This window comes from Sardina pilchardus, chromosome 24 (assembly GCF_963854185.1).
Source record: "Sardina pilchardus chromosome 24, fSarPil1.1, whole genome shotgun sequence".
Lineage (NCBI taxonomy): Eukaryota > Metazoa > Chordata > Actinopteri > Clupeiformes > Clupeidae > Sardina > Sardina pilchardus.
The window spans coordinates 9956999-9981998 of NC_085017.1; the positions used below are offsets into that span (position 1 = coordinate 9956999).

Consider the following 25000-nt stretch of genomic DNA (forward strand, 5'->3'; position numbering starts at 1 on the left):
GAGTGTAGGCACATGGGGGGAGGGGGGGTAAAGGTCAAAGGTCATCTCTATGGAGAAGCTGAGGGGGAGGAGGAGAAGGGCGCGGTCATAGACAAGGCCACTATTCAGAGCGTCAGGACCACCATGTGACAGGCACGGCTTCAGACGAGAGACGAGAGACGAGACCGACCACGGGCCTCGCTCTACCCCCCGCCATCTCTCTCTCTCTCTCTCTCTCTCTCTCTCTCACTCACACACACACACACACACTCTCTCTCTCTCTCTCCAGACGAGTGACGAGACCAACCACAGGGCTCACTCTACCCCTCATCTCTCTCTCATTCGCAAAACACACACACACACACACACACACTCTCATCCACACAAACGCTCATTATAAGCCAGGGCTTCAGTGACGTTAGCAGTGGGAGTGGCAGTGGTCCACTCTGAGGACAGTGGCTTGAGCAGACTACAGACAGCATGTGCAGTACACTACCCACACATGACAAAACTGGCAGTGTGCACACACACACACACACACACACACACACACACACACACACACACACACACACACACACACACACACACACACACACACACACACACACACACACACACACACACAACACACACACACACACACACGGCACAACCAAGTAGTGTGCTCTATGGAGGGAATGACAGGAGCGTTAGTGTCACAAGCATATTTTAGGGAGTTCTTCAAAATGTGTGTTTAAACACGGACGACAGTATGGGTATTAACCTGTGTCTGTGAGTGTGTGAGTGTGTGTTTCAGGGAGTGCCTCTGTGTGGTTTGAGAGTATGTGTGTGTGTGTGTGTGTGTGTGTGTGTGTGTGTGTGTGTATGTATTAGGGAGTGCCTCTGTGGTTTGAGAGAGTGTGTGTGTGTGTGTGTGTGTGTGTGTGTGTGGGTGTGTTGGGTGTGGAGCATTGCTATCCATGTAAGCACAAATGAGTTACTTCTCTCTGCATCCCTCTTAATAGTCTCTTGGTCTGGTCAGTATGAGGAAGAGGAGGAGGAGGAAGAGGAAGAGAGAATCAGAAAGACTGAATTAACGAAGGAAAGAAAGATGCTCGTTTCTTTCCTTCTGCCTCCTCTCTCTCTCTTTCTCTCCCTCTCCCTCTGTCTCTCTCTCTCCCTCTCTCTTTCTCTCCCCTCCGGACTCTCCCATGTCAGTCCATCTTGCGGTGGTTGTTGTTGAGTACTGAGTGGCCATTCTGGACTGGTCCGTTCTTCGTCTTCCCGTCCTTCTCCTCTTCCTCGTCCTCCGATTCGTCCGTTTCGTCTCGGTCACTCCTCTCGTCTTCCACAATATCCTGATGGAGTGAAGAGAATGGAGAATGAGATGAACAACAGATAAGGAGAGAGGAAAGGAAGGAGAAAGAAGAGAGAATGAGATTAATAGAGAAGGAGAGAAGAGAGGAAAGGAAGGAGGAAGAGAAGAGAGAATAAGATGAATAGAGAAGGAGAGAAGAGAAGAAGAAGGTAGAGTGAGATGAGAAGATAAGGAAAGAATGAGGAAAGAATGGAGGAAAAATGGAGAACGGGATGAATAGATAAGGAAATAGGAGAGGAATGAGGAAGATAAACAGGATTTCAAAACAATATGCAAATCCTGAACACACCTGTTGATCAGCTCTCTACTATTCTAAACCAGGTCTTCACATACAGTATTTAGAAGTACTTCCTTACTTTCACAAGCAACACAAACAAAGCTTATCTGCACCAATGGGGTGAGCGTTTGGGCACAAGGGCGTTTTTTAATTGGCTCAGACACTCACGTTTCCGGGCAGGAACTTGATGGCCATACGCAGGATGAGGCCGAACCAGAAGATGTGCAGACCCTGCAATATCATGAGCAGGCCGTTGAAGAAGTAGTACCCGAAGAAGGTGGGGTACAGGGACAGGGGGTACACGATGGTGGCGTGCATTATCCTGTGGCCAACAAACACAAGGCACTGGGTTAGTAGCAGCAGTAGTGGTAGTTATAGCATACAGTAACGTCATATCAGCATCTACAGTATGGCTATTATCATGGCAAGACAGGTATAATAAAACTATATAATTTAGAGACGACAACCAACAAAGAAATAAAATTAAAATGACATAGATAAAACAAATTGTTTAAATAAGATTAAATCAGATGCCTTATTTAAAAAAAAACTTTTCCAGAGCACTTCGGGAATAAATTCACTGTCTCCTGGTGCCCAGAGCAGAACAGCCCAGTCGGATATGCTTCAGAGACAAGCCCAAAGGAACAGGGTTATGCAAGGTCACACGGTACTACAGTAGCCCATAGGAACAGGGTTATGCAAGGTCACACCGTACTACAGTAGCCCATAGGAACAGGGTTATGCAAGGTCACACAGTACTACAGTAGCCCATAGGAACAGGGTTATGTAAGGTCACACGGTACTACAGTAGCCCACAGGAACAGGGTGATGTAAGGTCACAGTATATTTATTAACACGACAGAAACTATTAAGATGATATTAATATTTCAAACTCCAAAGCTGAGTTCAGTTACAGTACACTGAGTGAAATGCCCTATCCATTAACTTGATGTTGTAGCTAAGCTAATAAATACATGCATAATTGATGGTAAAAAAGGCTATGCAATATTGATTGGGGAGGAATTAATGGGCTGTATTGCTTTCGCCTTGTGTTTCTTCTAAGCATGTGAGGCTGTGTGAAAGTAAAACTAGATGTACTGTATAGCAGTGCATAATATACTAACACACAGCGCTGCATACTATCTGGAGAATATAAATCTAAACTTCTCTCCATCCCCTGCTACAGCAGCTCCTTTTAAAATGCAAGTCTTACAGTCCTAAACAAAACCTGTAGACCGTTTCAAGACAGTTCAATGATCAGTGTCATAGTTGTTCCCACAAGGTTTCTGTTCTAACAGTCCATAATGTTATTCTAATGCAGCGGAAGTCGTTTGGGAACACAATAGAACATTGAGGCATTGTTTTTGTTTTTCTTCTTTTTCTGCGCTGTGGCAGAGAGAGTGATTGACAGGTGGTGAGAGGATGGCATGAGCTAGGTGCTCACCAGAAGGGGAAGAGGATGAGTCTGGTGATGAAGAAGACCATCGCAAACACGATGAAAATGTAGTTGCATGTCTTTCTCCATCCTGCATAGTTGAACATCTTTGCTGACTGTGGACAGAAGGGACAGACAGACAGACAGACAGGACAGACAGACAGGACAATAGAGACACACAGAGGAGGAGAGGGGGAGACAAATTGAGTGTTAAAGACAGTTAAGAAATAAACAAGGAATATAACAGCATGATGAAATCCAACTGACAGGAGTTGCTGTGAGCCCACTTGAGGATGTCAATGAAACACAGGATCAACAATGAGAATGAAATGGCAATATTCAGACTCAGTTCATTCATTCATTCATTCATTCATTCATTCATTCACTGCAGGTGCAGAAACACACCTCCAGGGGGCAGTCACAAGCTCATCTTGAACACGAACCACAAACCACAACTCCACACCCAAGGTACAGTACCTGGCCTCATCTGTGCATTCCCGTTCTAACACACATCATACTGTCTCCTCTACTGTTAGAGGGGCCATTAGTATTTGAAGTGACATAGGCCAGTTATGAGATGTCTGAGATTAAGTCGTTATGAGATGTCTGTGACCAATTCTGTGAATCTATTCAATGAAGTCCTGATTCCATGCTAAGACAAGTTCCAAAGTAACTATTCATATGTGTGTGTGTGTGTGTGTGTGTGTGTGTGTGTCTGTGTGTGTCTGTGTGTGTCTGTGTGTGTCTGTGTGTGTCTGTGTGTGTCTGTGTGTGTCTGTGTGTGTCTGTGTGTTTGTGTAGGCTATGACTAATGCGTGTGCACCCCTTATCTCTCACTGTATGTGTGACGTCACATGAGACCACATATCAATAATCTCTTTAGCCGTGCCTTTTAACACACCTGCAGTTAAGACTAACGAGGTTGGAAACATGAGCACATCTGACAAATAAACTACTCATGACACACCTGGTGAGATATTCCATCCACTATGTGGCACGCTTTCTGATCTGACCGCTATACTGGTCCAACACCTTTATTTGTAGTGCTGGGGCGCGTTTCCCAAAACCATGCTAGCTATTTGTAGTCTTTTAACTAATGCCCCTCAATCAAGCTTTACCCAAAAGACTACAGTCAGTGTACAGTAAGGTAGGCTTAAGTTAGCAACTTTGTTTGTTGCAATGCAATCTCCCATTGCCAACTGACTAAGTTGCTAACAGGTTAGGGAAACGCTGGGAAACGCACCCCTGGGGGCGTGATCTCCTAAAATGACCTGTGGAGGTTATGTGAAAGGTGAAAGGTTAGGGGTCATATCATAGTGCTAACCTCCAGCAGGTAGTCCGAGGCATCGTGAATCAGCATGATCATGGTGCCCGCCCGGATGTAGTTGACAAGCCATGAGAAGCTGAGAAGCATGATGGTGGCCATATGATGAATGATCTGCTCCTTAAAGTCCTGAGAGAGAGAGAGAGAGAGAGAGAGAGAGAGAGAGAGAGAGAGAGAGAGAGAGAGAGAGAGAGAGAGAGAGAGGTGGTATTAGTGGTACTACTTAGGTAAAAGTTCTTGTTTACCTAATACCAAGTCAGTCAAACATGAGTGTAAATAAAGATTAGTAAACGCCCAATTCACAAAGTCACCGTGTGTGTATGTGTGTGTGTGCATGTGTGTGTTGATTGGAGAAGTTCTGTATGAGTACATGATTGTGTGCGTCATATAAAATGTGAATGGACCGAACGCCTAACGGGAAGGCCTCCGCTGGTGAAGCAAGAGCCCAGTGCCAGTCCACACACGCGTCACACATACAGACAGCTAACCTCAGGGGAGGGAAGTCTCTTACACAAGTTCCCTTCCCTCCCAATGACACACACACACACACGCACGCGCGCACACACACATACACACACACACACACACACACACGTCTGTCAAGGGGCAGCAGGGATGACTATGTTTCTTCTCAGCAACTGAGTGCACTCTGTTTGAGGAAGGTTGTGCCTCTTTAACCGTTTTCTCTCTCTCTCTCTTTCTTTCCCTCTCTCTTCCTCTTGCTCTTACTCTCGCTCCCTCCCTCTCTCTCCCACTCCTTCCCCAGCTAAGCCAGCTGGCTCTGGCAGATGGAACTTATGCATTAAAATCCCCCACTGAAGGCTGCATATTAAAACTGCAGTGAGCAGCACAGGTGCAAAGTTCACCTCAAACAAAAGGGACACTATAGCCACATCCAGCTAACGCCAATGACTTACTCGTTGACACACACACACACACACACACACACACACACACACACACACACCTCGGCAGGTAAACCACCCAGAAAACGTCCCAGAACTTGTGCAACTTTGAATACTTTACTGGACCCTGTTAAAACAAAAGCCACTCAGAATAGGGATTAATCAATGTAGCTGAAATGCAGGCTAACAAATGCTAGCGCTCATGCTAACAGGCTACAGAAGGGCTGTCTGTCTTCCTGCCGTGCCTGTGCCTGTGCCTGCCTGGTTGCCTTGACTCCAGTCCAACTCTTGGCTCAGACCTGGGTCCCCCAGTGCAACACAAACACGTTGCTGTGGAGAAAAACAGTCTGCTGACGGGCTTGAAGTCCTGCCACCCTTTCCCAAGCAATCTAAACACTCCACAGCTTCTCGCACACACATTCCACAGACCTGAGGTCAGATTAGGCCGCTAGGTGGCTGAGAGTGAATTATGTACACGGGCAGCATGAGGGCTGATCCCAGCGCAGCACCATAAGAGGCTTAGCGAACGCTAGTCATGCTGGCTGCTGGATGGGGTGGGGGGGGTGGCGAGGGTCAGCTGTCTACAACACGCAACATAACGGACTGGGAACAGCTGACACAGGCCTGAACTGGCACGGCTCCAGCCCATAACTGGTGCTGGTGGGGTGGGGTGCCAGATCTGGCCCTGTTCTGCTGCGGTTCTGGCCCAGATCTGTTGAGGTTCTGGACTCAATCGGATCCAGTTCTGAGTCCAGATCTAGTTCCGGTCAGGTCCAGTGTCATTTGTTTGACACTGTAATGGTGAACCTACTGTTTGGTAAACCTCATCTGCTGTAGGTCAGAGGGAGTGGAAGACAAAGGCAAAAGATGTGGGGTGTGTGTGTGTGTGTGTGTGTGTGTGTGTGTGTGTGTGTGTGTGTGTGTGTGTGCACGTCGGTCTGCGTGACCTATCAGCTGAAGTTACTGATTCTTCTAGCGCCAACTAGTGACACATTAACTCTCGTTAAAACACCACTATCAGTAAAGAGACACACACACACACACACACACACACACACACACACACACACACACACACACACACACACACACACACACACACACACACACACACACACACACACACACACACACACCTTTCCATACCAAGTGGAGGAAGTAAGGGCATTGCACTTCCTGGCGTGCAGTGTTTAGGCAGTACAACACATCTACCATGCATAACATTAGTCAACATTTTCAAAACAAAACAAAAAAACACAAACTTATTTTACTAAAAGTCCAGACATTATTTTTTGTTTGTTACACATATAGACACCACATAATATATGTTCTCTTAACCTGGGGCTAGACTCAGACCTACATGTAGTGTTTCAGGCTACCAGAAATGTCTCTATTTGCTATACCTTTGGACTGCGATCAAACAGTATATGACGAGTAAACAGAGTTATGGCTGTTTGAACGTCGCCACTTTTATCGTTTCTGCTTTTATTGGTCTACACGACTACTCCCAACAGAGCTCGACTTGTATCAGATGCTGACCAATGCTTCACAGGAACCTGAGCTTACCTTGCGCTTGACGTCTGTCGCCACGCTGAAGAGAAGAGAGATGTAGAAGCCGAGCTCGATCATGTAGTACCAGTACTGGGACGGCAACAGAGGCTGTTCATGGGAAAGAGTGGGGAGGGAGGGAGGGAGGGCAAGAATAGGGGGATTTACTGATGAGATGAAAAATGGAACACCTCCATTTGAGAGATAATTATGTAGCTGTTCCGACCCCCAACAAGCAAACATCACTGACAGAGTGAAATAGCTACTCTTGGGTTCTCAGTGGGTCCCATCCAACAATAGTGTCATAGTCATTCTGTGCTGAACAGTATGGCATAGGAGAACTCTGCCTATTTTATCTCACCATTTTGGGGAAATCCCTCCACATCTCCTCCTTCTCATAAAACCAGGGTTTCTGTGTGTGGGTAGTGAGAGGGTAGAAGAGAAACAACCAGAGAGACAGACACAAAGTTCAATTGACAGCACTGCATCAAGTTCAGACCACCTCTGAATACAGTACAATAGATGAGTATCTGCAGCAGGGTATTTTTTTACACAACAGCTACCCACGGGTCTGGTAAGGACTTGCACATACAGGGTCTGATTACAGGGTGATAACGGCGGGGTGAGGATGGGGGGGGGGTCATGCGATGAGGACATACTCACGTCGATTACGGCAGCCAGGCCAGCAAAGAAAGCAAGAAGGTAAAATGTGAATCTCCAGCTGCAAAAGAAACACCATACAGACAGACCTCAGGGTAAGCATCTCCACGGTCACGCACCAAAAAAACACACACAGACACACAAACACACACAAACACACACACACACACACACACAAATACAATCCACATTAAAAGGATCCATGCCATGCATACGACATCACTGCATTCGACATTTGCGCCACCACAGTTTCAAAAGTCATCGTCAACATTCACAGCATTTCACAACACACAGCACTCACTTTACAACAACGTCCACATCACTATGACAACAACCCCCAGGGTGTGGCACCATTCACAAGAACTTTACCACCCGATATATACAAAAACCAAGGATAAGGCAGCCCGAGTGAGTGAACATGGTTAGTACTATTTTGCTCAATTCATATTATGAGCAAAAATGACTTACTCATTCACTACTGCTGTCTAAGAGTATGATTAGACAGGTGGCAGTTTGCTACTTGTAGAACATGAGGTGTATTATGTTCTAATAGAAACACGAATGTCACCAGAAAATGTTCCACTTGTTCTATTCTCACAAGTTCTAATTTTCAATTGTAGGTAGCTCTGCAAAAACGCGAGGCACAGACATAGCACGCATAAGCAGCGCACAAAACCCTTTCTGCCAAACTACAAGACAACAGGGGGAAAAAGACGCCTCTCACTGCAAAAACAGTACCCTGTCTGATTGCCGTCTTCAACTGGCGTCTACAACTGGCTCATCTCAACCTGTGGTAGCTCTGCATTAAGCCACTGAGCTCTGCTGCGCTCGGTGTACCTGGCCTCCCGGAACTTCTTCAGCTTGTTGGGCCGCTCTTGGTTCCGTCGCCTGCGGAACCATCTGTGCACCTGACGTTCCGAGCACCCGGCCTGTTTGCTTAAGCTTTCCACCGCACTCTGGGGGCAGAGAGGAGAGGGGCCAGGGGCAGGAGGTGAAGAAAGGAACAGCTCAATTGCCTTATCCAAGGCAGCGCAGAAGTGTTTATCGTCATGAGACATAGCATCTGTTAGCATCTGTGAATGTATGTATACTGTGGATTTTGTGTGTGTGTATGTGTGTGTACTGTATACCTCTGAGTTTGTGTGCGCGCAGTTACCTGATTGGGGTGTTTGGTTGTGGATCTGAAGTAGGACTCCAGCAAGGGATTATGGGAGGCGTGGACGCGTACCTCCTCTCTGACCCCCAGCAGCGAGGCCAGAGGAGTGGCTACTTTCCTGCAGCAGCATCACAGAGGAAACACAAACAACCACCAATCAAAAATCCGGCAAGAAGCTTCAGTCAAAATACCTGTCCAATCACAAGCCTCCAAACTCACTGTGAAACAAACACCAACAATTACTAAAGACTAGTAGATGTTTGAGATTATCAATGGTCAGGGGTTTTATTGATTTACGATTTTAATGGAACAATGAAGCACTGTATGCGTTTGTGTGTGTGTGTGTGGCCGACAATGTGTGTGTGTGTGGCCGACAATGGGATGAGGAGAAACAAAAGGGATGGGAGAACAAAGCCACCCATGTGAACGGAGTCGCGGGGAGCCAAGAACAGCAGGAATCGTGCCACATACTTTAATCAATTAGGTCACCCAGACACCGACACAGGAGAGGTGTGCAAATAAATATATGCATGTGGGACAGAGAAAGTGTGTGCGTGTGTGTGTGCGTGTGCGCGTGTGTGTGAGTGAGAGAGAGAGAGAGAGAGAAAGACTGGGAGAGAGAAACAGAGGGAGTGTGTATTCATTTGCTTGTGTGTGTGGGTGTGTGTGTACATCGGTGAGAGATGGAGAGAGACAAGGAGGGAGTAAACATTAATTTGCTTGTGGGTTTGTGGAGGCGGAGGTGTGTGTGTATGTGTGTGTGTGTCTGTGTCTGTGTCTGTGTCTATACTGACCACTCGAAGACTTGGCGGATGATGAGGAAGCATAGTGCAATTGGCAGGGTCACCAAGAGATCCCCAGTGTGGCCAAACACCTTGCCATCACGGCTCTCGAGATCTGCCCATCCCAGGCCCGGTGGGAACCAAATCCAGTCCTGCCACAACCAGGCTCTCAGGCCCTGCAACATCCTGTTCAAGAGGACAACAGTGGGAGGCAGGGAGAGAGAGAGAGAGAGAGAGAGAGAGAGAGATAGGGAGAGAGAGAGGGAGAGAGAGGGAGAGAGACAAAGAGCAAGTGGGTTGGAGGAACAGAGGGCCTTTGATACGCTGATGTCCGGCTGTAACATACACTGCGTTATCCACATTGAGCTAAGGCCAAACAATTGGACACCAGGATCGCAGGAAGGCATCACAGCTTCCGCAACATTCCCTTAATTGCAAACAAGCAAAATCACATCTAGAGCGTTTGTTCTCTTCTTTTGCCAGAATAAAGCTGTACTTTGTTATAGTTGTGTCTTTTGTTTACATGCGTGGTCTCCGAGCTATTCAACACATCTTGGGACATGTGAAGTCAGCTTTCAATGGATTTGAGAAGTAGGCTTAAAGTAAAATGAGTGATATTGATTGTAGATACCTGACATGGAAAACTGAAGTATGGAAAAAAACTGTGCAAATAATGCAAAAACACTTTTGCAATACCACATTATGACCACATCTATTTGTTCAACTATATAAAGTTCAAAATGAGTTGAATACTAGGCTACCTGTAAGTGGACCATTAATTTATATTTAACACGGCAAACATCTGCAATCAGAGACAGCTTAGTGTATCTTGAAAACAGTAGCCTTTATGTGCTAAATTTAGATAACTAAAATGTATGTTAAACTTTGCAAAATAAAAGCCAAATTTATATTAATAACTAGAAAAGCACTCCAAGAGTGCAGACCTCCGCCAGGTGAAAACATAACCGCCTCCAGGATCCAGACGTTGATCCAGATCACTCCCAAAATGTAATGGTCTCTTCCTTGGGTCATTTCAGACCTTCCCTGAAATCCATCCATGACTTTTTGAGTTATCTTGCTAACAAAAAACAAACAAATAAACAAACAAACAAACCCAGATGAAAACATAACCTCCTTGGCGGAGGCAATAACTTGGGCAGCACTAAATACCGCATCCAGCATGACCAGTCAAAACAGAATCCTGGTCCTCATGTGGGTACAGCTGGTCACCTGAAGTTGACCAATTTTGACGGGCTGATGACCTATTGCAGCAGCAATCTCCCGCTTCTGCCTAAATGACCCAAGAGCATGACGATATACCAGTACTCTATTGAAGAAATGTAACATATCTTGGTACGCATCAGCTGAACTTGATACCATTTCACACCAAGTGGTGCTGAGGCCACAACGTGCTCTTCAGGTAATGATTAGGTGTCCAACTCAGTCAAGCTGACTGCCTTTGAGGGTGCGAACCCGAACCCAGCTTGTAATGATTTGCTCCCGGGTTCCTGTCCCTTAATTCATTGCCAGGAACGGCTGAGGGTTCACCCGTTCCAGGAACCTGACAGGCATCGAGGGGGAAGGGGACAGCCACACCCACGCCGGAGTTGTGCCCTCAATTTGCCCTCCGTGGGATGGACCAAGGACTTAGCGTATTGATTTTTAAAAGGGCTTTCAATGAGTTGAGGGCTTGCGGCTTACTGTAAAAGACCACTCTCTCGTGATTTCATCACCAAAGGGGCATTACGCATGTAGCCATAATACAACCCATTTGGTCCAACTCCATCAGCACCGCCCCACCCCACAAATGACAATTAGGAACCACACTGAGGCTAAACACTTGTGTGTGTGTGTGCGTGTGTGTGTGTGGATGGGTGGGTGTGGGTGGGTGTGGGTGGGTGGGGGCAAAATAGCATAATATGGAGTTCCAACGTGTTCAGGCAGGTGGCTGAGTTCACCCCGGGGTGAAGTGATACTCCATATTCTCCCTTCTGAGCCCCACAAGCAGGCCTCCAGAGTAGGAGGCAGGAGTTAAGTGAGAGTTGCCATAAGAATGAGCCAAACCAATGTGAGTCGGCTTACTTGAATACTGCTGATCTTGCCACTGAAAACATGGCACTCAATTCAATAGCTTATGGCAAACTCTTACTTCCACGTGCACATGAAATTTAAAACAAATCAATGCAAAAGATAGTGGTTGATACCTTGCCCCAGTAAGGTCAGCAGCACACAGTAGACTAAATGAGATAGTGAATACAGACCTAAGGCATGAGTTACCATTCCATTAGCTTTTAGGCTACTTGCCTCACCAGTGCATGGCCTAATTAGACCCAGGAGCACAGTAGCAAGCCACAGAGACAGCAGTTCCGGTCATTAGACATATGAATCACAGAATACCAAGTGTTTCTCAGGAGCTAATTTGGAAGTAATCCAAAGCAAAGGCGCTAACTAGGCCTATCCAAAAGGTCTTACAACCGCTCAGCACTAAATAGGACTGATGGGTACTGCATAGGTTACTGAAAACAGGTCTCACTGTACAAGTGCACAAGGTGAGTGAAATGGAAATCTAGAATGGACAGCTGTCAGATTGTATTTTTTTTAGCTAATGAATCACCTGACAGGGGGCAATCCAGTACAGTATAGTGACGTGGTTCTAATGTGGCCCTAACTCGTGAGCAGACAGCAGACTGATGAATGAATAGGCTATGTTGCTCAACTGGGCAATACCTCAATGATGTAACTCTATTCGGTTTAGTGTTAGCCTACTCCTCAGCCACCAGTAAAGACTATGGGGCAAATGCACCTTGCCGATATGAAACTGTTCATGGCCAGCTGACCCGAACGCAGTCACAACACGCCAAGACGTGTCTAAACAGTGCTTCAATCGCCCTTGTGTGCCTTTGTAATCTCGGTCTATCTTATCTCGATTATGGCTGCATAGCGGTAGTAAAGCCTGAGCTACTGCTTACACTCTGAGATATGCGCACCCTGTTTCTCCAAATAACGTTATTTAGAACGAACACGAAGGCAAACTATGAATGACTTAGGGTATCAAACATCTCAAATAGGGGAGCCTATTTTATCCGCTGCATGGAGAGGCCAGCAATATGACAGACTCGTAATAAACAGGATATGTCTAATAAACTCGAAACTACTGGATAATTTAGCCCAATTACCAGAGATCTCCGTGTGCAGTGCCCTGACACAACCACATGGAAAACTCTTCAGCATATTTAAAGTGAAACAAACGAGCCAGGAAATGTGAATCCTGGCGGCTGATTAATGGCCGCTACATGAATTTAGATCAAAAGTAACACTTGAATGATACATTTAATGACATTCTTCTCAAACATGGGAACACTTTATCCAACAGCTGACGTTAGTCACCGTGATCACTGATCGGCCACTATAGGCCACGAATAGTGAGTTCATTCCTTCATATCCGTGGTTTGTGATAAGCGCAAATGAGCTATACGGTAGGTTGCCTGTCTATGTTGCGATCAAACAAGTGAATCATACTTTCCATTACCCCTCTCACTTAACACTTAACCTATAGCATGAAGGCAAATTATCCAGCAATCTCGTGTAACGGTATACCTTCTTCCGTCAGATCAGCCAGGCGGGCAGGTATAGGCACAAAAGGTTGGCGTTGACTGAGGCTATCTTCAGGATGTCGGAGTTCAATCACCGTTAAAGTATGCACGCTAAACACCAAGCGCGGTGAACGGAAGGCCGGGTTCTTCGAATGCGTGAGTTGTTGGCATCTTTATCCCACCAAAATCCAAAAGTATTACGGACAGAGGTAGCAATATGCTAGGTTTGTAGCTCAACTTCCACCCTCACTCTTCAGCCTTCTTTGGAGCCTCTTTTACTTTTTTAGTGCGTCTGTTCATCAAATTCAAGAGGACATCAAGCAGTCCTAGTCTGTTTTGGAAATGTATCTTCTTCTCGGTGATTTTTTTTCTTTTGAGGTTCTTTGCAGCAGACTCATTCTCTGGTACTCCCGGAGATGTCTGTGGCACATAGGCGTCGGTCGGCACGGCTGGAGTGTCGGGCGGACGGTGAGAGGGCCGGGAGCGGCGGAGGGTGGGGGCGGGGCGCAGACTATTTAAAGTGACGTTTTACGGCATGCTGGAGGAAGGGCTGCTCGGCGCTCAGCGGACGTGTTCAGACGCATCAGATTTGGAGGAGTAGGCTGGGTGAAATCTGGGAACAAGCTGGTTGTAGTCAGCTGTAGCCGAGGCTGTGGAGTAGGCTACGATAAAGTAGTCTACGAAATTCCCCCTCTTATTTCAATCCTTCTAAGGAACTGGTGGAATGACTATGCAGGCATTTTGGCCAGAGTTTATTTTTGGCAGGTCACCATTTTGGGTCAATAAGCTGTTCGTGAAAGAGCAGTCTTGATCACAGGACAATTTGCAACAAGAACTATTCAGGCTCTTATTTTTTAAGAATGGACTTCACCTGCAGACCATAACCGCAGCCCAGGGTTTGACCCACTTGCACCTCGGGCGGTGTGATCAATTGTTATAGCTCCTTTGATGTTGGCAGAGGCCAGCAATTGAGAATCCGAGACAGTGGTCTGTTTCAGACTACAATGGCAGCACAAAGACAGAGGTGACCTATATAGGCCTACCACCTTTTAGCCTATGGGAAAGCTGTCACATAGGATAATGGTTGATCAGTCTTCTCATTTCCAAATCTCACCGATTTGACTATTAGGTCAGGCCTATTGCGCTCGGCTGACTAAAGCATCCACGGGAGGACTAAGAACACATTCAGTAGGCTAGGCCTATTTATACGTTTAATATTGAAGGACGTTTCTATTTTTGTAAACTAGGCAGCTCTAATGTATGGCCTTCGACAGTTTCTATTTTACGCACACAGTGTAGGGCGGACAACTGAGTCTTTAACACTTCGTGTTGTTATTAGACGCTCCTACCACCAGATGTCGCCACATGCTCTTAGTTCCCCCTAACAACCAGCCTACACAGAACAACAAGAGCGACAGAGGGTTGATGATGACCGTCAGGGAAAGGGGTTGTTACCTTGCAAAGTGACGTCTCAGCGTTGGAGTATTTTGTGGCTAGGGTGCGGTTAAGCAATTTGCCTGCTGTCCATGTAGCCTAGAGCTTCCTCTCGTAGGAGAAGTATTCATGAACACAATGTTGCCAGCAGAGTAAACAATGGCACTGAACTGTGCAATATTGATCTAAAACACAAAAGAGACTGTAGGCTATAAGCTGTGCTCCAGTGGTAGTGAGATATGTTTTGCATTGTCACTTCAATACAGCAAGTGAATCCACAGACCTTTTTTGACAATAAGATCAGTATACTAAAGGTTAATCGTTGTCTGGTTAAGAGAGCATCGAAGGAAAGACATGTTGTGCCTACTCACCTCCCCAGTGGTGTCCAAGAGGTAGCCTACTGGTAATTCTCAAGGAACCAATGTTCTAACACCACCTCTAAATATGCAAGGTAGGACATGCAGTATTTCATGAGGGAACATCTAACCATTATCAGTGGAATCATGTGTAGTTGTGCCAGCCTAGATGGTGAAATGGAAGATAAGATGTGCCTAAATGCTCTGTGAGTGAACAAGTCAAGTCAAGACAATATTTTTTTTAAAAGCACATTTAAAAGCAACGGCATTGCACCAAAGTGCTTTACATAGAAAAAGAGAGAAAATATTAATAGGCTTAATAAAGAAAACAACAGACGTAGATTATCAAAGATAACAACAGGTGGTTCTTTAATATTAATGAACCGTTAAATTTAAGGGAAAAAAGAAGTTACACAAAGAAGACACTGGGAAGATGATCGAAGAGGTCTAGGAGGAGGACAGTAAGAACAGACAATAATTCAAGGTCTGTTGTTTGGCTGTGCCAGCCGTGATGGTGTAATGGCAGCCACTAAGTGCCCATTCACTCTCTAACTGGTAGAGACAAACAGGGAACCAGCGTAATGCTTGTACTGGAGCAATTAAGCGTCAGTATCAACATCTTCAGATGTTCAAATATTTTAGGATGGAATAGTTGTAAGCCCTCGCCACTAAAGGTCATTATTAGCAACCTACTTTGAGATAATCACAGCGCAAAGACTGAGGTGACCTAAATACCGCCTTTTTACGGAAATGTGGTCATAAAACCTGTGATAATGGTTGACCAGTCCTCTCATTTCCAAATCCAGCAGATTTGATTAATTATCAGTCATCTGTACTGATAGATGCCAGTTCCAGAGTGACCCTTCAGTCAGCCGTCATGGTGCAAGATATAGATGTATAGGTTAGGACTCGTATGCAATAGTTTTATTCTCCAGCTCCTTTTTAAACTGAGTCTGGTAGATTAGCCTCCTTCGACACCTTTACAGCCCAGATCTGGTAGGTGCTTGGAATCTACACTCCAAAAGAATGTCCACGTTTTCTGAATTCTTCCATGATGCATGGTACCCCCACCCTAATCAACATCCATGGCCCACTGGGATCCATGATGGTCCCTTCTACTCCCCCCCCCCCCGCCCCTGCCAAAAAAAAAAAAAAATCCAGGAACCTCCCTTCCAGGGTTCATCTCTCATACAGGTAATAACAAGGCCTGACACTGTGTAGTGCAAGTGGGTTGCGTAACATTGTGTATGAAAGGGTAGTAAGGGTGTACTAGTAATGCCATGAAATATGTAAACATTTAAAGATCTGATAAAAATCAGTCAAAAGGTGTGCATGCTGCAAAATACCCCCAAAAACTGCCAAAAACTGTACCTTGGGTCGGTCACGCTCGATGGTGTTTTTTGCCCCCAACGGCACCTTCCAGGCAGCACAGCCTAAAAGGCACTACCTTTACCCTATTCCTAACCCTAACCCCCTCAACCCTCATCCTACCCCTAAACTGAGGGGAGTAGTGCCTTGAGGGCAGCGCTGCCTGGAAGGCACCATTGAGGGCAAATAATACCAAAGACCGGTCGGCTCGGGGTCACATTATTATTCTACGGGGCATTCAAGCAGGTTGGCAGGCCCTAGGGCTCTGCACTCCAAGGATCTGATTCTGTTAAATAGAGTCAGGAGGTCTGCGTTACATCGAGCAACCAGTTATTATCAATCAAACATACACACACACACAAACAAACAAACTCATGAGTCGAAGCAAATCAGGAGACATAATGATTTTCATATTTTTATTTAGCTTTTTTTTAATTAACATGTAAAACAACAATTAAATAAATAAAGAACCATTAGGCTTAATGTGTCATAATCATAACTAGAAATAAAGATTATATTCTAAAAAAATGATTGATTTTTCATCTTTTAAATCTCAGAGATATTTTAGGAAAAATAAATAAATTAAAAGTAAATTAAAAAAGAAAACATCTACCACATAAATGATAAATATTAAATAGAGCAATAATAATAATAATAGTAATAATAAAATCATAATTATAATTATAATGATATATCCCAAAAATTTGCCCAAATGCTTTTTTTGATTTGATTTTTTAAAACATGATATATATACAGTTAGATATTTTCTGATAGGTTTCCCCATCCCAATCACTGTTCTCAACAACTTCCACCAATTGAAAAACTAACTCTACCGCTGACAATATTCAGACACCTGATCGCCCCTCTCCGATTTTGCCCTCTGCTTCCTGCCCCAGTCTGTGCATGTGTCTAACACACCCGTCCAAAATCAACCCTTCAGGCCGCCAGGATGGGTGGAATCTACGGTGATATCGCCCACCCAGTTACCCACACTGCTTTGCAGTAGTTGTTAAGGTAAAACAGGAAGTAAAACCCAATGTCTCTGGAGCACCATACTCATCAGTCCCTCCCCCCCACCCTCTACCCACCCCATATCATAATTGACTGATACACCCACCCACCCACCCACCCCCTCCCTCATATGATACCCCTCCATATCTATATACATGTATAACGGACTCTGGCAGTGGTATAATAATGGCATTAATAAAATGCAGTTATGATCGCCACAGCGCCATCTGTGGGTTTGAGCAGAGCAGTGCATCTCTATTCCTGTGTACATTTGGGTCTCTCTCTCTCTCTCTCTCTCTTTCTCTCCTCTCTCTCTCTCTCTCTCTCTCCTCTCTCTCTAAGCTTGAGGGGTTCCTGCTCACAGGATATGAGTCGGGTTGGCAGGTCCGTCTTAGGCAGAGCTGTGGGTTAGGCTGTGTGCTGTGCTGTTGTACTGTATTTGTTTTTGTTTATTTCTTGTTTTTTAAAATGTTTATTTTTTTTTGACATTACGCTTTAAGGGTAGTGAGTTGGTCCTGTGTTCTTCAGCTGCATGGAGTCTGAACAGTTTTGAGTTTTCTAGTCCTATGCATGAAGCTAGATGGGGTTTGGTTTGCTGAGCAGTTGGTCCCATGTTTTTAAAACGGCAGAGGAGAGACAGACCTCCACACTCCACACGTTTGGTCCTGTTCCTCCTGAGAAAGAGGAAGAGAGCGAGAGAGACAGAAAAAGATTGAGAGAGAGAGAGTGAGGGAGAGAAAGAGTGTGGAAGAGTAAATAGGAAAGGAAAAGAAAAGGACATTAAAAACCACAATTAGATACACATTCTTTTATTTGCCCCACCATGGAACTCACACAATGACCCCCACACTTGCTTTGGCTAGGTGCGCAGAGGCAGTTGCGCGGGCCTCAGACCGAGCCATCTGCTACACTTAACAAAACCATAACAAACAGAAACAGATACAATGCCTGTTATCTCTGTTATGATCCGTGTGCCTCTGCTGCCTTTCAGCTTGGTGGTGGGCAGCAGTGTCTGTTTCAGTGCACCGTCGACAGTTTGGCCTCTGTACGCACCACAAATAAAGGTGCAAGGGGTCGCTGTGTGATTCCAGTGATGAAGAAATGTGTCTCTTTTTTTTTTTAAATGTTGGAAATATGTTTTTTTTTTCCTTTCTTTTTTTTCTTTTTTAATGTCAGTCATGGGTAAGTGGAGAGAGTCTCAAGGTCACTAAGAGACCAAAGTGAGTACTGATGCAGATGCGTCAGAGAGGGTTGTGATGCTTCTATGTACAGTGAGCCGTAGCGTTAAAGTGAGTGAGTGCGTGCGTGAATGAATGAATGCGTGTTTATGGGTGTATGCAGACAACTTGTTTTGTTTAAAGCCAGGAGCATTTTTTTGGCAGGCAAACAAATCTCCAACATGCACCATAGGAATTCTGGGTTATAGTTTGCATTAGCAAATGAACTATGATTAGAAAATAAAATGGCTTTCAGAATGTCAATTCGAAATGTAACATTAATTTGAGTATTTATTTTTCCCTTTTGGTTCCATTTCCTACAAATCCCAGAATTCCTACAGAGGAATGCTGTTCTCTGGTGGGCATAACATGTCACTTGTCACCATGACAACCACACACTGTCACCTCAAACCTCGTGTGAGTTTTGAGATATAAGAGGATGAGTCACGCTATCACACAAACAGATGCACACGCAGCCAGGACAAATCTCACTCAAGCAAAACATTCACACACACAGAAATACACACCCACACACACATATATAGGTCACCTTTCACTTTCTATATCTTACTCACAACATCTTATTTGGGCAAAAAAGTATGTAGAAATACACTGTCTAACACAAACACACACACACGCACGCAAATACACACACACACACACACACACACACACACACACACACACACACACAAACAAATGTTCATCTCACTCGGTCATTTGCACAAAACAGCATACCCACTAGCACAATCTCTCTGATTCAAATACAACCACATGGAAACCCCCACATTCACAGAACTAGTACAGCACCAAACTAAACATGGGAGTGTAGCCAAGAAATATAGTCATGACCAATCAAACACAGAGAGAACTGATCAAAAACAGTCCAGCCGGAACCAGAGCTTAAGCATATAGATCTTAATCTGAGATGATACTCTTTTTGAATGGTTGGTTTAGTGTTAGAATGGAAATATTGGCTATGTTGTTCATAAACTGAGGGAATTGCTGAATTATTTTTTTTTTTTGCTTGGAAGCAGTTTAAGTTATTGATCAGTATTTATAAAACAAAAATAGAAAGTCACAAGGCACCAAACACAAGTTCATGGTCGCCACAGCAACCCGCCATGCATCACTCAGCATGGTGGATTCAGAGGCGCTGGCCTCTATGGCAACCATCACAGGCAAGAGATATCGCCACAGCAACCAACACAGGCCAATCAACTTACAACGCTGTGAGAGGAAGAAGGGGGGAATCTTTATTAGTTGCTAGGTAACCGTAGCCATAGCGCCGTGGTCTCCACGCCCTGTTTGATTGGACAGGGCCGCCTGGGGGAGTGGCGTGATGGGGCCGCATGTTTGTTTGTTTGTTTTGAGGACACAATCACACAAAAACAATCAAAATAAAAAAGGCAAAAAAAATTAATAAAACACAGTTTTATTGCTCCTTCATTGAAATTCTGATTCAGATTATTATTGTTTCAGGGTCAAACTAGTCACTGATTATTATTATTTTTCTTTTCCCCCAACGCTGCTCTAGGATTTTCACATTGTACTTTCACAAAAAAAAAACATTTTCGCTGAATGACTAGCAGATCTTACATTCAAAAGCGTCTGTTTCTGTTTTTGTGTTGGAAGTGTGAGTCAACCACAGCCCTGAGAATGACACATATTGCATCAGTGAGTCACATGTGATCTTCACAAAGCTTTGCTGGAGCTTAACTCTCCGTCCGAAAAACACACGGGCAAAACAGCACAGGGATGCTTTGACTCACACTCATCTGACAAAAACAAAATCTTGAGTTAAGGGGGGGATGGGCTATACACTGCTTTAAACAAAATTCATTTTTGACCAGAGAATATTTTTTTTCCGATGACCCCACACTTTTGTAATATCAGAGTAAAATGATAACTCGTATAAGAACATTTGGTTGAAACTGCAGATGAAAAAATACAGAACATTGCTCTGGTTATTTCACAGATTATTTGCCCCTCATCAAGCTGCGGCCAGAGGGCAGAATTGCCTTAAGCAGCCATGGCTTACTTCCTCTCCCGACACCACAGGACAGATCTCTCAAAGTCTCACGTCAGATCAGACTACCAGGGTTCTCCTAACATCCAGCAGCTATCCCATAATATGCATCACATAGTAATCCCCCCCTTCCCCCCTTTCCTTTCTGGCTTGTGCACTTCTACTGCAGCACCTTTTGATGTTTCTGCCAACCTCCTCCTTCAACCCTCCATCCCTCCATCCCTCCCTCCACCCATCCCTCCATCCCTCTCTCCCTCCCGCGTCGTCATCGCTACGTCTGCCCTGTCGCGTCGCGCTCACCTCTCTCACTCTCTTCCCCTCCTTCTCGCTGTGTCCGTCACGCTCAGTAGGGCCGGTTGGCGTCTTTGGGCCGCTTGAGCTGCACCTTGAGTCTCTTCATGCCGATCTGGAAGCCGTTCATGGACTGGATGGCGGCCTGGGCGCTGGCTGGGTTGTCGAAACTCACAAAGCCTGCAGGAGAGCCAGAGGAGAGGAGAGGAGAGGAGAGGAGAGGACAACCAGAGGAGAAGAGATGAGAGAAGAGAGGAGAGAAGAGAGGAGAGGAGAAGAGAAAAGAGGAGAGGAATGGAGTGGAGAGCGAGAAGAGAGGAGAGGAGGGAAGGAAGGTGGCAAAGTTATTCTGTGCCTGTGGATTGAGTTTCTCTGGTGCCCTGCATTACAGTGGCACCTGGCTTCCCCTGACTGTATGCCTTTAGCCTTTTTCACTCCCTGACTCATTGACTCTCCCTCTATTTTTGAACAAGATACACATGGAGAAGAATGAACACTCTGAAAATGAATGAGTTGAAAATAACACAACTTGCATTGTTTTTAACACATTTCTGTGTCCAGATAGGGACAACACATATTAAGAGTGAAGATGAATTCTGAAATGGAGAAATACTATTTATGAGACATTAATACTATAATTTACCTTTGGCCAAACTATTGTGCTAAATCACATTCTCTCTCTCTCTATGCATGCATGCATAATTTTACACAAATGTCAACTCAACATCAAGTGAACTTTGAACTTGATTCTGTCCTCATTCTGTCTACATTCTTGTGAGTCAGGCTGACTGACTCACTCAATCACTTTCTTACATCCTTCTTCCTGCTCCCTCCCCCAACTCTCTTGGCTTTCTCCACCGCGCTACTCTCGTTCTCGTTCTCGTTCTGACTGAGGGCCCAAGAGAAGCTGTGCTCACTCACCGAAGCACTTGCTCTGGTTGGTGGCGCGGTCGACGAACACCTTGGCCGAGATGACATTGCCGAAGGGCAGGAACATCTGCAGCATTTCGGAGTCGGTGAACTCCTGAGGCAGGTGATAGATGAAGATGTTACAGCCCTCAGGACCTGTCGAGGGAGAGAGAAGAGGGGAGTTGAGTCAGAAGCGGAGAAGGGAGACACAGACACACACACACACACAACAAGCACAACTTGGGTGTTAATGGGATGCATATCTATGTTTGCTGTATATTGTAATGAATTTTGTATGTAAGCCTTAAGTAACGTTATATTTTGACAATGCAAAAAAAATAATTGAGAGAGGTGAATGACGAACGTGAATGAAAAAAAAAAAAAAAAAAAAAAAATATATATATATATATATATATATATATATATAAATAGATAAATAAGAGAGGCTTCCTCGCTGTCTCAGATAAATAAGTAAATAAAGAATAAAAGAATGAAAAAAGGTCTGAAATATCAGTAGAGCCTAATCCACTACAGCCCTGCGGCCCTGAGGTGGAGATAAGATGAGTCAGAGGAGAGAGAGCGAGAGAGAGAGAGAGAGAGAGAGAGAGAGAGAGAGAGGAGGAGCAGAGAGAAGATGAAGGTGAAAGAGTAACAGGAAAGGAGACGGAATGAAAGAAAGAAAAGAGGCAGTGGGAGATCTGAGATCTTTGTAGAGCGTAATCCACTACAGCCCTCTGGCCCTGAGGTGGGAGGGCAGAGAACAGAGATGAGATGAGTCAGAGGAGAGAGAGAGAAGAGAAGAGAAGAGAGAGGCTGAAGGTGAAAGAGTAACAGGAAGGAAGAAAGAAAGAGAGGAAGAGAGCAAGAAGATGAAGAGTCAGAGAAAAGAGGTGAAAGACTAACAGGAAGAAAGAAAGACAGGGGAAGAGAGCAAGAAATGAAGAGTCAGAGAAAAAGAAGATGAAGGTGAAAGATTGACAGAGAACCACGTGTGTAAGCTTTGGCAACACAATATTTTTTTCTGTCATGCCAATAAAGCGAATTTGAATTTGAATTTGAGAAAGACGGAGAGGATGACGTGTCAGAGTGGAGAGAGAGAGAGATCGGACATCTCACTGGAGTCTAATCCACACCACGTCTTTTCCTCATAAATGCCACCGGTTTAAAGTAATGAGGAATAAAGCAAGACAGTGGCCTCTGGCATATAAGCTCTACAGCAGCCATCAATTCAACAAGATATCAACAAGAGAAAGAGAAAGAGAGAGAGAGAGATAGAGAGTAGAGACTCCTGATCCAATGCTGAATCATCCCTTTGCATAAAGAGACATTAGAGTGTGGGGGAGGAAGGGACAGGACAGGAAGGGAGCACTCCGTACAGACAGAGCCCAGACTACAGACGGCAAGAAGGAAAAAAAAAAAAAAAAATCGGAAATCATATTCCGACAGGAAGTTGCCGTGACTGGGGTCTGCCTGGACAGGAAGTGACCATGATTACCCTCACGCTGCTGCAGTTGCTGTGGCTGCTGCGGTTGCTGGGCGACGAGGGCTGGCTGGTGGGGGAACGGCTGTCCGACCAATCCGTACGCAGCGGGGTAGGTGGCTGCAGGGGGAGGTGTGGGGGGGGGGGTGGACATCAGATTCGATTAGAAATGCACGGTCATGCTGAGCCTACTGTGCTCCTGGCACAGCTGAAGGGTGGAGATCTCGGAGAGGGGAGAGGAAATGTGTCTGTGTATGTATGTATGTATGTATGTACAGTATGTATGTATGTATGTCCTCTATTACCGTAACCACTGTTTATTTATTGATTTTGCTAAACGTCTTCAGCTATGAGGTTATTACAAGGGGGCGGGGCTCTACATGGGATTTAATTTCTTTTCTGCGAAATTCTTCTGGATTAAAACACAAGCACAATTCTCAACCAGTCCCCATCTGAGTGTGCTTGCCACAGACGGTAGCCATCTGAAAAGTAGCATTTTATGTCACGATGAAGACATTGCTGTTAACACACTGGGGCAGTTTTAGTTTTTATTGCCATAAAACACGGTCATGCAGTTTATACACAATGTGTCTTATACGCAGGAAATGACCATATGTAGGCATATCAAATTATTGCATCTATACATTATATGAATGTTGTATGTATGTTGTTTTTTACTGTGTAGTGCTGCATACCTGTGTAGTGCTGCATACCTGTGTAGTGCTGCATGCCAGTGTAGGCCTGCTGGAGGGGGTCCAGGGCCGGGCTCTGAGCTGATGAACAGAGAGAGTCAGAAAACATAAAGAATGAATACAGTACATGCAGAAGGTACATCATTCAGCAGAGAGAGAGAGAGAGAGAGAAAGAAAGAAAGAAAGAGAGAGAGAGAGAGAGATTTAGCTAAAAGGTTGCCGACTCAGTTCTCACGCAGTAGATGTAAAACAGACATTACACTTACCAGGGGCTACGATCACTCATACTTTAGACTCATAATGACAGATGTGGGCAGGTTTTATGCAACCAAATTAGTCATTATTTCTTTATGCAGCAGCAGGAGCTAAAGTTTTGACTTGTAACACAGACTCTGTTTCTAAGATGGCACATCGCTAGTAGAAAAGAGAAGTTTTTATCTTGAACTTGATTTATTTGGAAGACGCTTCTTCTAAATACATAAATCTCTCTACTCTCTCTCTCCGAAGCGACTGACAGCTGTCAATTAATTGCAGAGCCAGACTCCCTGGAGCAACATGGGGTTAAGTGCCTTGCTCAAGAGCACCACAGTGGCAGATGGGAATCAAACTCTCAACTTTTCAGGCCACTGCATACAAACCTGTCTCCTTATCCACTACACTACCATTGGCCCCTAACAGTAAAGGGGCATTCACACCAAGAATGATAACTATTGTATTAACAATAATTATCAACAAATATTGCTCTCGTTTATATGAATGAGGACATATGTTCACACATAAACTATAACGATAACGACATGAAGAGTGTTATCGTTGGGGATCACTTGAGGACCGACTTTGGCTCTGATTCTGGCTGCTAGCTTTTTATCGTTCTCAATCACGTTTTAGCCATCACATTCATTAACATGAGGAAAGACTTTTCTTATCGTTGGTCGGTGCGAACGCTTTTATCGCTATGGTTACAGTTATAGTTATTAGTAATGGTTATAGTTATGGTTCTTGGTGTGAACGGCCCTTAAGTCATATGCACTAAACAGTAAAGCAGGATGGCATTTTGGAAACAGCCAATGAGTCTGTGTGGAGCTCATAGCCCTGAGGGTGTGGCCACGGAGTTCTGACCTTGGTAAGGATGCACGCCATTGGTGTAGAGCGACTCGGAGGCCGACTGCCCGTTGGGCGGCGCTGGCACAGGAG

The 25000-nt window shown here is 45.0% G+C and overlaps 2 protein-coding genes across 5 annotated transcripts in view; both read right to left on the reverse strand.

Annotated features, from left to right (window-relative positions):
• Positions 1-612: 612 nt before the first annotated feature.
• Positions 613-13487, reverse strand: cers2a (ceramide synthase 2a). The gene is made up of 11 exons (XM_062529148.1): positions 13024-13487; positions 9439-9612; positions 8645-8762; positions 8326-8444; positions 7492-7549; positions 7190-7240; positions 6847-6939; positions 4376-4504; positions 3061-3167; positions 1785-1938; positions 613-1319 (listed from the first exon to the last, which is right to left on the reverse strand). Exons 2-11 carry the CDS (start codon positions 9609-9611, stop codon positions 1176-1178), a joined length of 1146 nt encoding a protein of 381 aa, XP_062385132.1. The 5' UTR covers position 9612; positions 13024-13487; the 3' UTR covers positions 613-1175.
• Positions 13488-17332: 3845 nt separating this feature from the next.
• The window catches only part of celf3a (cugbp, Elav-like family member 3a), a 34971-nt gene continuing 27303 nt past the window's right edge, over positions 17333-25000 (reverse strand). For 3 of the 4 annotated variants that reach the window (XM_062530268.1, XM_062530266.1, XM_062530269.1), the window contains 6 exons: positions 24926-25000; positions 23810-23887; positions 23130-23234; positions 21647-21790; positions 20735-20905; positions 17333-17862 (listed from right to left, as the gene is read on the reverse strand). The exon at positions 24926-25000 is cut by the window's right edge and continues 75 nt beyond it. In XM_062530268.1, the coding sequence (XP_062386252.1) occupies positions 20778-20905; positions 21647-21790; positions 23130-23234; positions 23810-23887; positions 24926-25000 (530 nt within the window). In that variant the 3' untranslated portion in view covers positions 17333-17862; positions 20735-20777. The remainder of the gene's footprint in view (positions 17863-20734; positions 20906-21646; positions 21791-23129; positions 23235-23809; positions 23888-24925) is intronic. The other variant, XM_062530267.1, reaches the window with a different exon arrangement.